The sequence below is a fragment of the Amblyomma maculatum genome, chromosome 1, assembly GCF_055883805.1.
Source record: "Amblyomma maculatum isolate TAMU_Amacu chromosome 1, ASM5588380v1, whole genome shotgun sequence".
Taxonomy (NCBI): domain Eukaryota; kingdom Metazoa; phylum Arthropoda; class Arachnida; order Ixodida; family Ixodidae; genus Amblyomma; species Amblyomma maculatum.
In genome coordinates this window covers 470996701-471011825 of record NC_139344.1, presented here as the reverse complement: position 1 = coordinate 471011825, position 15125 = coordinate 470996701, and the positions used below count along the sequence as shown (strand labels likewise).

Below are 15125 nucleotides of genomic sequence, written 5' to 3'. Positions count from 1 at the left end.
CATAAAACCCCGGCCCTCAGTCACCAGCGGCTGCGGAACGACTGACCACGGCGGCGGTCAGACATGTGACGCAGCAGGGGGTGCTAAGAATTCCTGGCTCCGTTTGACAGGCCGCCATTGGAAACTGACCCTGGCAGCGTTTAACGCTGGAACCCTAGCTAGTGAAGCTAGTTTAGCAGTGCTGTTAGAGGAACTAGAGGATATGAAATGGGATGTCATAGGGCTTAGTGAGGTTAGCAGGCCGAATGAGGCATATACTATACTGAAGGGTGGGCATGTACTGTCTTATCGAGGTTTACCAGAGAGGCGACAACTAGGAGTAGGTTTCCTCGACAATAAATATATAGCGGGTAATATAGATGAATTCTATAGTATTAATGAGAGGGTGGCAGGCATCGTAATTAGGCTGAATAAGCGATATAAACTGAAGGTTGTACAGGCCTATGCATCTACGTGTAGTTTTGAAGACCAGGCAGTTGAAAGCTGCTATGAAGATGTGGAATCGGCAATGCGAAAAGTAAAGACGCAGTATACTGTACTAATGGGCGACTTCAATGCCAAGGTAGGGAAAAAACAGGCAGGAGACAAGGCAGTAGGTGACTATGGTATTGGCTGTAGGAATAGAAGGGGGGAGTTACTAGTTGAGTTTGCAAAACGCAATAACTTAAGAATCATGAATACCTTCTTCAGCAAACGGAAGAACCGGAAATGGAAATAGAAAAGTCCTAACGGGGAGACTAAAACAGAAATCGACTTCATAGTGTTTTCAACCCCCGCCATTGTGCAAGCTGTAGAGGTAATCGGGAAAGTGCGATGCAGTGACCACAGGATGGTGAGGTCCCAAATTAGCCTAAATCTGAAGAAGGAACGCAACAGATTAGTAAGAAAGAAACCCATCCACGAATTAGCGGTGAGGGGGAGGGCAGAAGAGTTCAGGATCTCGAGACAGAATAGATATTCCGCTCTAACCGAGGATGGCGACATTTCACTAGAAGCAATGAATAATAATTTCAGAGATATCATTGCTGAGTGTGCGGTGGAAGTAGGCGGTAGGATAGTCAGAGAGGATACCGGTAAGCTGTCTAAGGAGATGGAAGATTTCATTAAGAAACGGCAGTGTATGAAAGCTTCCAATCCAACAGACCAGATTGAATTGGCCCAGATATCAAAGCTTATCAATAAGCGCAAGGCGGACGATATAACGAAGTATAACATGGAGAAAATTGAGCATGTGGTAAAGAACGGGGGAGGCCTTAAAGCTGTAAAGAAGAAATTGGGCATAGGAAAAAACCAGATGTATGCGATAAGGGATAAGGCGGGCAACGTCATCACGAATATGGACAGTATAGTCAAAGTAGCCGAGCAGTTCTATACAGATCTCTACAGTAGCCAAAGTTGTCAGGACCGTAACGAGATTAGTGGTAGGGAAAAGCAGTCAGACGTTCCACCAGTGACGAAGGACGAGGTCAAGAAAGCATTAGAAACTATGAAAAGAAGGAAATCATCTGGAGAGGATCAGATAACTACAGATTTGCTGAAGGACGGGGGGGATATCGTGCTAGAAAAATTGGCCACCCTGTATACGCAGTGCCTGGTGTCATCGACGGTACCGGAACCATGGAAAAATGCAAACATTATCCTCATTCATAAGAAAGGGGACTCTAAGGACCTTAAAAATTACAGACAAATCAGCTTACTGTCTGTTACGTATAAGGTGTTTATTAAGGTAATCGCTAATAGAATCAGGACAACCTTAGACTGCAATCAAGCAAAGAATCAAGCAGGTTTTCGGTAGCTGTACTCTAATATCGATCATATCCAAAACATCAGTCAGGTGATAGAAAAATGCTCGGAATATAATCAGCTCTTATACATAGCATTCATTGATTACGAAAAAGCATTTGACCCAGTTGAAACCTCGGCGTTGATGCAGGCATTGCGAAATCAGGGGGTAGACGAGCCGTACGTGAAAGTGCTGGAAGATATATATAGTGGCTGCACAGCAACCATAGTTGTGCGTGAAGAAAATAACAAAATTCCCATAAAGAAAGGTTTTAGGCAAGGAGACACAATCTCCTCATTACTATTGACAGCTTGCTTAGAGGAAGTATTCTGGGACTTGGAATCGGAGCAGTTAGTGATAAGGGTAGATGGACAACACCTCAGTAATCTGCGAATTGTTGATGACATTGCCTTACTAAGCAACTCGGGGAATCAACTGCAAATAATGATTGAGGACCTAGATAGGAAAAGTAGAAAGGTAGGCTTGAAAATCAATATGCAGAAGACTAAGGTAATGTTCAACAGCCTCGGGAAGGAACAGCAGTTTACATTAGGTAGCGAAGTACGGGAAGTAGTAGGCGAATATGTCTAATTAGGACAGGTAGTAACCGCAGATGCAGACCATGAAAAGGAAATAACAAGAAGAATAAGTTTGGGATGGAGCACATTTGGCAAGCACTCGCAGATTATGACTAGCAGCTTACCGGTATCGCTCAAGAGGAAAGTATACAACAGTAGCATCTTACCTGTACTCACCTAATGGGGCAGAAACGTGGAGGCTAACCAAGAGAGCTCTACTTAAGTTGAGGGCAACCCATAGGGCTATGAAACAAAAATGGTAGGGGTAACATTAGGAGATAGGAAGCGTGCAGAGTGCGTCAGAGAAATAACTCAAATTACCGACATTCTTGTGGAAATTAAGAAGAAGAACTGGGCATGGGCAGGACGTGTGCGAAGAGAGGATAACCGATGGTCGCTTAGGGTAGGAAACTGGATTCCAAGGGAAGGAAGTTGTAGCAGGGGGCGGCAGAAAGTTAGGTGGGCGGATGATTTTAAGAAGTTCGCAGGGGTCAAGTGGATGCAGCTAGCTCAGAACCGGATTAAGTGGAGAAATATGGGAGAGGCCTTCGCCCTGCAGTGGGTGTAGTCAGGATGATGATGATGATGATGATGATGCCCTTATTTATTTGGGAGGTCCTTCTGCGTAGTGAAAGAACAGCATGCTTTGTGTTTGCAGTGCTCAGTTACATATAAAGGTGTTTTATTCAAGTTGACAGGTTTGCTGATAGCTTAAAATGGAATAAATTTCCTTTTTCTTGCAGTTTCATGGGTGAACGCAAATGATAGCTGAACTTTTTTCTATACTGCCATTCTTTCATTGCGAGGTGCAGTGTGGGTTACAATCCAGTTCTTAATTATACTACTTCATTACTCGGTTATGGAAAAGTAGCTACTATATTTCTGAAGACGTTTTTCTCTAAATACTTCAATACAATCACAAGCAAGACACTTTGCAGAATGATAGTTGTGGTTCAATTTTATATTTATTTATGGTCGCAGCGCGAATGACCCGAGATTACTGTTGTCGGCAGAGCTATCTAATCTAGAGAAAAGGCGAGACAACACAATCGAACCCCTGCCGTCCACCTAAACTAAAGGCTTTTTAGATTAGGTGGACGCTAGATGAGCGTTTCGTCCAGGAGGTGCGTGGCTTTTAAAAGCATAAGCTGGTACTACATTCGTTCGCGTCCGTCCGTCCAATACACCCCGTGATCAAACTGCCGCAACATTGTAGTCTACGTACTGCCAATGTAGACTCCTGACCACCTCACGTATAACGCTGTGACGTCATCACGTAATTGAGGTATATATATCACACAACTAGGGTACCATTGTTGTGACGCCACCACGTAACAAGTGTAGCCTCATGGATAGGTATCATGGGATGTCATCAAGCACATCACAGGACTGAAGGTAGCGATGTTCTAACGTCCTTACGTAACAAAAAGTCGGCATGGGTAGCTGTGTTGTGACGTCCTCCCGTAATTAGGTTATGTGATGGCGTCATGTTTTGATGCCACCACAAGTTATCCCCTCTCCCGCGCGCGTGGCCGCCGGGCCAGCAGCTACCAGTCTCTACACTATATATATGACAGCCGGACGGGGTTCGGGCTCTCGTTTCAGTCAAAACTGTGACCCACACGTTCAGGGAAGAGAGTTTGCAGTGGTGGCAGTCGATTCGGTACAATATGGAGCACTTAATTACTAATCGAATTAAGACCCAACGTGTGTGAGGGATTCGCAGTGACACTTTCCTCTTCAGCGATACCGTAATCTGCTGGCAGTAATGTGCGAGTACCTTCCAAATGCGATCCATTCGAATCTTATTCTCCTAGTTACTTCCCTGTCGTGGTCCGGATCTGTGGTTACTAGAAGTATTCGCCTACCACTACCAGCGCCTCGCTATATTAAACTGCGCTTCCCTTTTCTTGCTGTTCAACATTATTTTAGTCTTCTCCATATCAATCTTGCGGCCTACCTTTCTGCGTCTCCTATTTGATCGTTACTTATTCGTTGCATTTGGTCCCCTAAATTATTTAACAAGGCAATGTCACAAGCGAATCACATATTACTAAGCTATTCTACATTAACCCTAATCCATAACTGCTCCCATTCCACGTCTTTGAATACACCTTTAAGCAAGCCGTGAATAGTACTGGTGTTTCTCCTTGTCTAACACCTTTCTTTATGGAAATTTTTTGACTTTCTTTATGCAGAACTATGGTTGCTGTACAGCCACTATAGATATCGTCAAGTACTTTTGCATACGGCTCACCTACATATTGATTTCGCAATGCCTGCATAACTGCTGAGGTTCATTCAGATCAATGAATACCAACACATATGGGACCGTTCGTTGATTTGCACTCATTTAATGTGTCATTGCTAAGCCCAGCGTCAATTTGGTTGGATCCCGAGGTGATAAAAGAAAGGCGTTAGTCGATGCCCGTGTGCTCTCCTTCTAATGGGCTGGTAACGCCCGTCTGCGCAGCCACGATCTTGTTCCACTCTTCCATTTGTTGGCGGGAAGCCGCGCTGCCGCCGCACACGATCACCACCAGGGGACGGTCCGCCGTGAGCCGGCCCTGGCGGCGCATCTCGGTGACACGCGCCGAGTAGACGGCCGCCAGCGAGGCGCCGCACGCGGGCTCCACCAGGGCGCGGTGGTCGTCTGCGGTCACAAGAAGAATTTCGCACACTCGCGATCATTATTTCGGGGAATAATGGCACTCCGACATTCAGCTGGCCGGGGCCATACAGCCTCATGATAAGCAGCAATGTCCTTCCTAGTTAATATTTCACGGCGCGTCATATCAACCTATTTCGTTCATACATGTCGCACCTATATTACCAATCTGGAATTGCGGAGAAGGACGAATAGTAGAGGTGTTATTGCATCTGAAATGCAAATAGAGGTTCATTATTAATATAAACAACGCGAACACGAAGACAAAGGACAAGATAAAAGAAAGCCACAGTACAAGCGCTGACTCACAACTATGCCTAAGCCCTTTACTCCAAGGCCAACTTGAAGAAAACGAAACAGCCAAGTGAAACAACCCCTGGGTTCACCTGCTGCACAAAATATCACTTAAAAAAGACACCTCTTTGCTTGAAAGAGCAAGAGAAGTCTTTCTGACAAACTTATTGTCCTTGAAATAAAATATGATTCCACTATCTCTCTTGTCATCTTCTCTTTGTGGCGATACTAAATCCTATCCTTATCAAACTTAAGAGTGCACTTCTCGTTCTTCTATATTTCACATGAATGGCAATATGATAACAGAAACGTTTTGTCCTTTCCACTTTCCAAGTTGTTCCGATGTTCCTGTAGTCTCTTATTATTACAAAGTCCTGTTTGTCCTATATAACTTGCTCCACAAGAGAGTGGAAGCCTGTACACAACACCTGTCTTGCATCCAACATATGGGTTTCAATGTTTCACCCCACATTCTTGCTTCTTCGCTTCTCTTTTCCTTTGAATAGCCTTTCTTTTATCTTGTCCTTTGTCTTCGTGTTCGCGCTGTTTCGCGCTGTCCTCTGTTCTCCTGTTTTCATCGGCTTGCCGCTTCGTAACATTTGGTTGGAGGTGCGGAGTACTTCATCATCACCCCCTCATCTTGGCCCGGACGTCGGCGCCCTGCGACTTCTTGCGCCGTCGGCGAAAGGTGAGGAGGCACTGCATGGCTGTTCCCCAGCCTGCCGGACCCAGCAAGACCTTGCCGTTCCTCCGCCCCGTCCCCCCCCGCCCCGACCACAAGACACGACGAAGGAGATACTGACCCGAGACGCCACACAAGCCCACAAGACACAAGGAGAGACCCGAATGACCTAATGTGACCCCACTGACCTGATGTGCCGACCAAGGACCCTACGACCCAAGACACCGCTACACTTGAAGACATTCTCCCCTGCCTATGCCATGCGGTGCGTGCCTTGGCATCCGCCATCGAGTCGTGGCAACGTGTGGCCCGAGAGTGTCCTGCCAAGGTTCATTGCGAATCATCGTGCCGGCAAGCCATTCTATTCTTCCTTCTTCCTCTTCTTTTTCAAGCATCTAGACACGCCCATCATCATGCCATGGAATCATCAACATCGTGCATTTCCTCGTCCACGATCGGGACGATCGCTCGGTGGCCCCGGGTCATGTTACGGACGACATCAAGAAAGAAGAAGCGGGCAGTGGCGCGGACAGGAGCGTTCGCGCTAGGCCCGGCAACATTTTCATTAAACGTCATCTCACTGTCATCGACCATCTCTCTGTCCTCTGTTCTCCTGTTTTCATCGGCTTGCCGCTTCGTAACAATATTAATAATGAATAAGTACCAACTCGCCCAACAAAGTATCTTGGTAGGAAAATAGAGGTACTACATGAAAATAACTGCAAAGCGATTTAGCAGATACCTTCCCATATGTTTCCATAACATGACCATAGCTAGCACCACTGGGCTCATCATGAGAAAAAAAATTTGCCTGATAAGCACCAATTCCACAATCTGCATTACAATAGGAAGAAACTATCCGAATGCGTCTATTAGGGAGCTTGTGATATGTAAGCATGTCAAAACTCAATTTTGGTAGCTGCGTGGCAACACCAATTAGGCGAATAGCATGACATGTGGCCAGTACACTAAACTGTCCAAGCTATCATCAGCGGCCGTTTTCAAGTTTGTTTCTTTCCCACTGACCACAGCGTCCATTCTGCAGGAAAATTACCGTCAACGCGGGAGTGGCTAGGGTCACCGGCAAACCGTCGTACTTGGCGTTTTGCCGAGAAAATGGGCATAGGTCGAGAAGCCACGAGGTACAGGCGAGATTGGAATTGGTTAAAATATCGAATAAATAGTGACTAAGTTCTAAGCATGGCTCATACATCACTGTGATATGTAGTTAGGTAAAATGAGTTAACAGCAGTGAAATCAGTAAAAGAGCGAGTTGGTAGATAATGAAACAAAACAAAAACAGCGCAACAACCCAGACAAGAGAGAAGACGGGACCAGCGCTGACTAACAACTGAATATTTTATTGAAAATAAGACAAATATATACTCCATTTATAACCAAGAGCACGCATGAGCAGTACTAACAGCACCGATACCTGATCCCTTGAATCTTAACAATCTTGATACCGCATTTCACAGTCATGAACGAGAACAGATGGGGTGCTAACGCACGTGTCGCGGTTTTTGTGAATGTGAAATGCCTCGCTGGTTTTTCTGGTTAGTTTATCGCGGTGCTTGTACAAGGCCAAGTTCTGTGCTTGTGCAAGGCCAAGTTCTGGGAAAGGGCGCCATCCAAAGAAGTATTGTGCTCACCTATGCGGGCATTCACGCACCTGCCCGTCTGGCCTATATATCTTTTTTTCACGCGTAAAGGGAACATCTTAAACCGCGCCTGTAGCACACGGGACAAACGTCATGTGCTTTATCTGGCAGGCTTTCTTTTTTTTCTCACTTTTTTTTGTCTTCGTTCCTTTCTTCCTTGGATATCCAATCCACCATGGCACAAATTTTGCTTAGCTTATTAGGTACAAAAAAGAGTACATCTACACCATATCTGCGGGCTACCTGCTTTAAACGATGGGACAACTCGTTAACGTAGGGCAGGATAGCTATTTTATTTTTCTCTTTACTTGGAGGTTTGGGGGCTTAATGCCTGCGGGATAATTTCCTGCTGCCCTGAGCCGGTGGACTTGATGGTGAACACTGTGCCCGACAGCATGCACACATGACTTATGAGTCGCAGACCAAAGGCAAGAAACAGCTATGCCACTTTTGACTACCTTGGAATGCCCAGAACGATAACTGAGCAAAGGCTTTTTCGAACTCTCTAGGAAAGACCAACAAACGTGAAATTAAAATGGGCGTAATTGTATGGAACCCAAGCCGGTGACTCTTTGGCCACGAGTGAGACACGCTGGCATATAAACCACCGATACACGTTCGGATGACATGGTAAAAGGGATGAATTGCGCTAAATAATAAAATAAAAAATATATAGTGAGATACTTAAGCTCTGCCTTTAAGCGTATGAGGCGACGCGCAGGCTACCAGCCCCGCTCTAACCAAGCCGTGTGAACGTGCGTGCGTGGCCTAGTCGTAAAGGGAATGGGTCCTGGCAGGCTGATTCTGGTATCATCCTTCCATATGAAAGGAGAGGCCCGGTTGGCAGCTCCTGCCACACGTAACGTAAGTCAACCCAATGTCCATTTAGTGCGCGTTCATGTCAGCCTCCAGCTACCGCCTGCCACCACCATACTGGGGTTTTACACTCAATGCCAAAGCAGGCGGCAGATTTCCTTTGAGTGGGCCCTTTAAAGCTGTCGCGTTATAAGAGCGACAATCAAGCATTGCCTTTGGAATAAACGGGAAGCGCCTTTAACGCCGGCTTTCTATTGAGTGGTATTTAAAGACACTTTATGTTTTGGGGGAAAGGAAGGCGCTACATCTCTCTTACTTTTCCGTGGGCGCCTGAGCAGGACTCCTTTTTTCTAGCCAAGTTCCGAACACTTCCGCCAAACCCGAGCCTACACTAGGGTGCGGTGACCGACTTTTGACCGGACTAGCTCTTTACTTTCTCACGTAAAAAATCAAAATAAAAGCTTTATGAGGACTGCAAATATCTGCAGTGAAGAAAGGCGAAATCATGGGCATTGGCTGCTCTTCAGTAGCTCCTAGTCTTCATTTGTGCCTCTTCATTCCTTTTGAGTGTCACGGTTCAGCCCTTTTGAAAGTCGTGACTAGACACTACTCACGGCCATGACTGATTGACTTAGACATGTCATGGTCTCCATATTGTGCACATTGGATCTCCGATCTGACTGACTCATGATAGTGACTATGACATATGTGTAGACTATAATGACTCACATCGCATGACTAGGCAAATGACATGAAATTTATATAACACTTGTCATTACATGCACATTCATGACTACCAGCCTCACCTTAGTGTGACGCGATATCCCAAGGTACATTTTACTTGCATGTTTTGCTTCCGCTTTTCGCTTCTACGTTTTGGAGACACGTATTCGCAAACATAACCAGGTAAGACTTTCGGCTTAATAAAGCGTGCGTGTCTGCAAACTGACCTTAAAGGAGGCCCGCAAGCCGCAGAAGTGGCGTAACTCTATCGGGTCATACCTTTATGGCGGACTTGAAGTGTTCCCCGATTTTGATATCTTTATGGCACAATGTACTCAACCCCTTCGCTTTGAGAACCTTTACTTCTCCCGCCCTACACACACACACGCTCTCAATTTGCAGTCGCTACTGAGCTTACATTCGTACCTTCACTAGTCTCAGGGGCTCAGCCACTAAAGTCTTTTCGCAAATTCCTAGAAGTCAAAAGGCATTTTAAAGGAATATATTTCTTTTACTTCAATGAAAGCAGGTCTGAACCTAAACACTTGAAGACAAAGCAGTTTGGCGCCGGAGGTGGCCTAAATCGTTGCGGGAGCTATTACGGAATAAGGCGTCTTTCACGCCCTAGAGCTTTGGTACGGGAAACTGACAAACCGCGCCATTTTACTTGAGAGAATGGGTACTACGTTCACTGGGGCAGTGTAGTTCGAAGAGTCGAATGTTTCACATGCCCTGCTAGCGATACGTGAAAGCGATTTCCTCAACAAATGCTTATGTATTCATACAGAGGAGCTCACCGGCGAAGCGGTTGCAGGCATCGACAGCCAACCGATCGGAGAGCACCATGGAGTAGATGGTGCGCGACTTGTACAGCTCCAGAATCCGGGTGCACACTTTGCGTACAGCCAGTGCAGCTGCTATGCTGCGAAGCAATGATTGGCGCCGAGTACGGCACGACATTTGAGATGCTTAGCAGCGCATACCGCCGGTGCGCACGCGCTGATTTGTACAGACGCGGCAGGGGAGCGGGCAAGTGGCCTACATATGACGCCATCTGGCGCTTTCAAGGCCATTTGAGCATGCACAATAAGAATACGTGCTAAGTGGCTTTAAGCGGCAGCGGTACAGTTTTACGTTTTACTCTGGAAGTATAGACTGTTATAGCCACCGTTTGTTATAGCATAGCGCTGCCGCTAACCGCTCCCGGCTACCGTCAACCACCTACAAATATGCGCGAATTAGAACCGCACTGCAGCACCGCTGCCGCTTGCGGCTTACCACGAGGAGCGCCGACGAGGCGTGACTACGAAAGACTACTGTGGGTCTGTGCAATCCAAGACAAGGCAGGGCAGTCGTTTATTTTATAGGTTTTACCGTCCTAAAGCGACTCAGGCTATGAGATGCCATAGTGGAGGGGTACAGAGCAATTTGCACCGCCTGGGGATCTTTCGCGTGCACTGATCTCGCACAGTAAAAGCGCGCATTGCTTTTCGCCTCCATCGAAAAGTGGCTGCCGCGGCTCGGATTCCATCCTACATCCTTGGGTACAGCAGTAGAGCGCCCTAACCACTGCACCACCACGGCGGGGCAAAGACGGGGCGCGGCAGTCGCGCAGAGAAAATGGCCGCTCTACCGGATGCAGCGCGGGCCAGATTTACTGTTTCGATTAATATTTGTCTTTTACAGAGGCAGACTAGTTCAGTCCCTTCGCAGACGATAGAGTAACTTAGTCAGGGGCAGTTCTGTAAATTGTGACACTGGAACAAAATGTCATACGATGATGAGCTGTATTCCACGCAAAGAGATGTTTGTTGTGCCAGCACTGTAGGGCAAAAAACCTACTGTCCCTCGAATTCGCGCGCTGAGAACCGTCTACTCCATTCTGAACAGTATTGGTAAGTATTCTGGAATTTTTCTCAAGCGCGTCTGTATGGCAAATCAAAAAGTTTGCTAATAGTTTACGGACCAAACTGCCTATTTATAAAGAAGTTGTAAAGGAAATGAGCGGCGTTAGTGGTGATCTGAAAAAATAAGCGCTACGAGATGTGGTTCTGGTAAATTAACGGCTTTCTTCCAACTTTTATGCTCAAGGAAGTGCATCAATGTGCGTTGAAATGTGCATTCTGTATAGACAGAAATTAGTTACAAGACATTTATGAAATGCGGTATTTATTCTTCGTTTTATCTTCTCAAGGTGCTGTAAAACAAGAAAGCAAAGGATATACACGTCGAATAGTAAGATGCTTCAAAAGTATTCAGTCTTAGAATGCTTGCATTTATTTTTATGACAGTTTCTATGATGCACCCTTTGCCAAACGTTTTGAGGCTAGGGCGGCTCGTTTTAGGCCTCTGTCATAGGGCTCGTTATGTATCGCCATCAGTACAAACTGTTTGAAGGTGACAGTTATGAGTATGTAGCAAAATATTAAATAATGTCAGTAAATGTTTCATGCTGATGAGGTTTCCTCATCCATCATAAACTGTAAAGGCCTCGACAGGCAATAAAAAAGTTCCGCTCTTAGAAAATAACCTGACGGATTGGACAGCTTTCTTACTAACCAGTAAGGGGAGGAAATTTGTAGGAGCATTTATAGCCGCTTATTAGCCGATTTGCACAAAGGCTATTTGAGAGTATAGATCACGTTCAGACTTAACAGGCAAGGAACAGTGATTGTTAAGGTAGTAAGAGAATAGCGCAGTGCAGTTACGCGAACTATAAGCCCCAAGAGGAGGTGTGCGCCATCAATACCGCGCCACACTCATAAATGCGAGCTTAGATGTTCCTTCATATTTCTGCCCCCTCGTAGTGCTGCACTTTGGCGCCATTTTCCATTTTCATGCTATCAGCATACGATGCTGTGTATGATAGTTACATTTTCCTTTAAAACAGAGTTATCGTTTTAAGATGTTTCAAAATTTTGCATCTTGTGGAAATGAGCACAGAGAAGAGAACGTTGTCGCGAGCTGATAGTCAACTTACTTGTTATCTAATCACAACCATTAGCGACCGTATACCATAATCACTTGCCTTTATTGGGTGCAACCATATATATAGTAAAAAAAAAAAAACATTTAAAAATTACGTATCTATAAGCGGCAACGGGGATTGCAAGGTTGTTGGCGGCTGCCGACATGTAGCATGCGAAAAAATCAAACTCAGCCGTGGGCACATCGTGAACAGCCTAGAACAGCCGCCTGTTCGCACTTCCCATTTTATCTCGTTCGGAATTCACGCGCAGTCTCGGAATTGAAACGCATTCATTCTTTCTGTTTGTTCCTGAGGCTTTGAATTCGCTTGATTCATCTCTTTGGATGGGAGAATGTTCAGAGTAAGCTGGAGAAGGTCATCTGTGTAGATGGAGACGGTACGCCTCGGTGAAAGTCTGGAAGTAGAGAATGTTACCGGAGACGAAAAGCTTGCTCCTGCACGAAAAAAATTGAAATAAAAGAACACAAAACGACACGATGCTGAGTATGAACCAAGAGGCCCAAGCAGCAATTTTGATCGAACGTATTGCTTCTCCAGCCCGTGACTCCAGTAAAATCCAGGCGGAGTTCAAAAGAGGAGGGCCAGGATTTTCGTACTTGCAAGCTCATGAAACTGCGTAACATTTTTTAAAGCATGAAATGCTTTAACTCCCATTGTCGCAGATCTTGAATGGACATAAAAAAAACAAAACAAAAACAAGAACCAATGTCAGGAAATCGATTCTCCTTCCGCGCATTCACCAGGAATGGCACCGCGGTGCCAAACACTATGGAGTTACGATGTAGGCTTTGCCACCTCCGAACCCGCCCACTTTGGGATTTCTTTACGGGGTACGGCCTGGTTTTGTTGGCAAGGCCATATCATATATTTCAGCTATCTGGCCGCAAAACGTGCATTCAGCTGAGAAAGCACCCGGGCTAATTGCGTGCACCCTAGCTGGCCTGTTGTAGGGCAATGTTAGTAGCCGCTTGAGGCGACACTCCTCTGATTGATCCTTCTAATGATGCGCTAAAAAGCGATAAATAAACAGATAGACATAGATAGTCTGGTTCGTGTCTCTGCGTTCGTATTTTTTTAGCGCTCCGAAACAATTTTCTTCAGTCGTAGGGCAACAAGGTTAGTATCTTCATGTCCAAAAAGGCTGCCCAGTAGCGTCGACATTGTCGGCGTCAGCAGCGGCGTCGACCTTTTACATTCTCGCAGCGTCAAATATCGCGCATAACACTCCTCACTGCAAAAAATTTCCGTTGGCGTCGACAGCTGAAGCCTCCAAGCCTGAAACAAGCGCGAGATTGCCGCTGTGAAGCAGGTGTGAAGCTGATGGGGCTCTCCCGTTTGTATCGGCCGCTCACAATCGATGTGCCCTATAGCAAGCAGCGTTCTGGTTGGCGCAACTTAATTTGCGGCCGCGAATTTCGGCTACATGTACTGTGATATTACTTGCGATACCTAACCAATCGCTTCCCGTAAGTCGGTCTACCTATCCTCCCCGGTGGCATAACATAACATCCACAGCGCCTCTTGTAGCTTCTGCGGATGCTAATTTCGCCTACGCGTACTCTGATATTACTTGCGATCCCTGACCAATCGCGGCCGGTAATTCTGTCTGGACGTCTTTTCGGATGGCGTTACATAACCTCCACGGCGCTTCTGGCAGCCTCTGCGGCTTTGAATTTCAGCTACGTGTGCTCTTATGTTTCTTGCCATTCCTAGCCAATCGCGGCCGGTAATTCGGCCTGGCAGTCTTTTCGGGTGGTGTTATATAACCTCCACGGCGCTTCTGGCAGCCTCTGCGGCTTTGAATTTCAGCTACGTGTGCTCTTATGTTGCTTGCCATCCCTAGCCAATCGCGGCCGGTAATTCGGCCTGGCCGTCTTTTCGGGTGGCATTACATAACCTCCACGGCGCTTCTGGCAGCCTCTGCGGCTTTGAATTTCTGCTACGTGTGCTCTTATGTTGCTTGCCATCCCTAGCCAATCGCGGCCGGTAATTCGGTCTGGCCGTCTTTTCGGGAGGCGTTACATAACCTTCACAGCGCTTCTGGACAGGCTGCGAGGTTGTAGTGTTGCACTGCCCGAGATAATTTCCTTGCTCGTGCACAGATCTCGATATATAATTAGATGGGGTATGGGTTCGTCCTTTTAAAGAAAGATTCATTGCCCAATCTTCTGTTTCTGAGAACTGCATACTGGAAATTGCAGTGCAGCAGTAACAAGGACGAGACGAGAAGAACGCAAACACAAGCGCCGACTGGCAACCGTGTTTTACTGCCCTGAACCAGCTTATATAGAAAATAGGTCAAAAATAACTAAACGAGGAACCAACACATCCCTCCACGCATCCGTGGCACGATTATTATCGCCATTGTCTTTCATTCCTCTAACCAATCTTTCGTCTTATCACTGACGGTCAGAAACGTGATTTCTCTTTCACTAAGGCGCACAGAGAGGTTGCTGACAGACTTATCTGCGGATTTTGAGTTCGCCAGAGCCTCTGCTTTCAACCTTGTGGTGGTGTCCCGACATTTTCGAAGAGTAACTGTTCTTCCAGAGCACGTTTATGGGCATTTATTGCATTTTGTACTAGATTGCATAAAGTCATGATTCCACCTTCAATATGGCTTTTTCACCACCCTGTGTACTCTTTCAGCGCCGTGATCACGATAACAAAATAAAACGCATAACGTTTGCGTTGATCATATCTTTATACAAGATCGCTCATTTCACACACAATAATAGACTGGAATAACCTTCAAATATCAGATTTTGCGGAGCCGAAATTCGCCGCTGCTAAGGCGACCAGAAGCCCAGCTGAGACAGCCGGAAAGGCAGGCATACCGGCGCTACGGCGGCGATCTGCAAGACATTGCAAGCGTCGCCGCGAGCAAACATTCGGTAACGGTACTCGTGGTCATCATCATCATCATCATCA

At 46.3% G+C, this 15125-nt stretch overlaps 1 protein-coding gene across 1 annotated transcript in view; it reads right to left on the bottom strand.

The window, feature by feature from the left end:
• Positions 1–4720: 4720 nt before the first annotated feature.
• LOC146209951 (L-serine dehydratase/L-threonine deaminase-like) overlaps positions 4721–15125 on the bottom strand; it is a 61637-nt gene continuing 51232 nt past the window's right edge. The window contains exons 5-6 of the mRNA XM_084581530.1: positions 10003–10127; positions 4721–5014 (exon numbers count right to left, since the gene is read on the bottom strand). Coding sequence (XP_084437656.1) covers positions 4779–5014; positions 10003–10127 — 361 coding nt within the window. The 3' untranslated portion in view covers positions 4721–4778. The remainder of the gene's footprint in view (positions 5015–10002; positions 10128–15125) is intronic.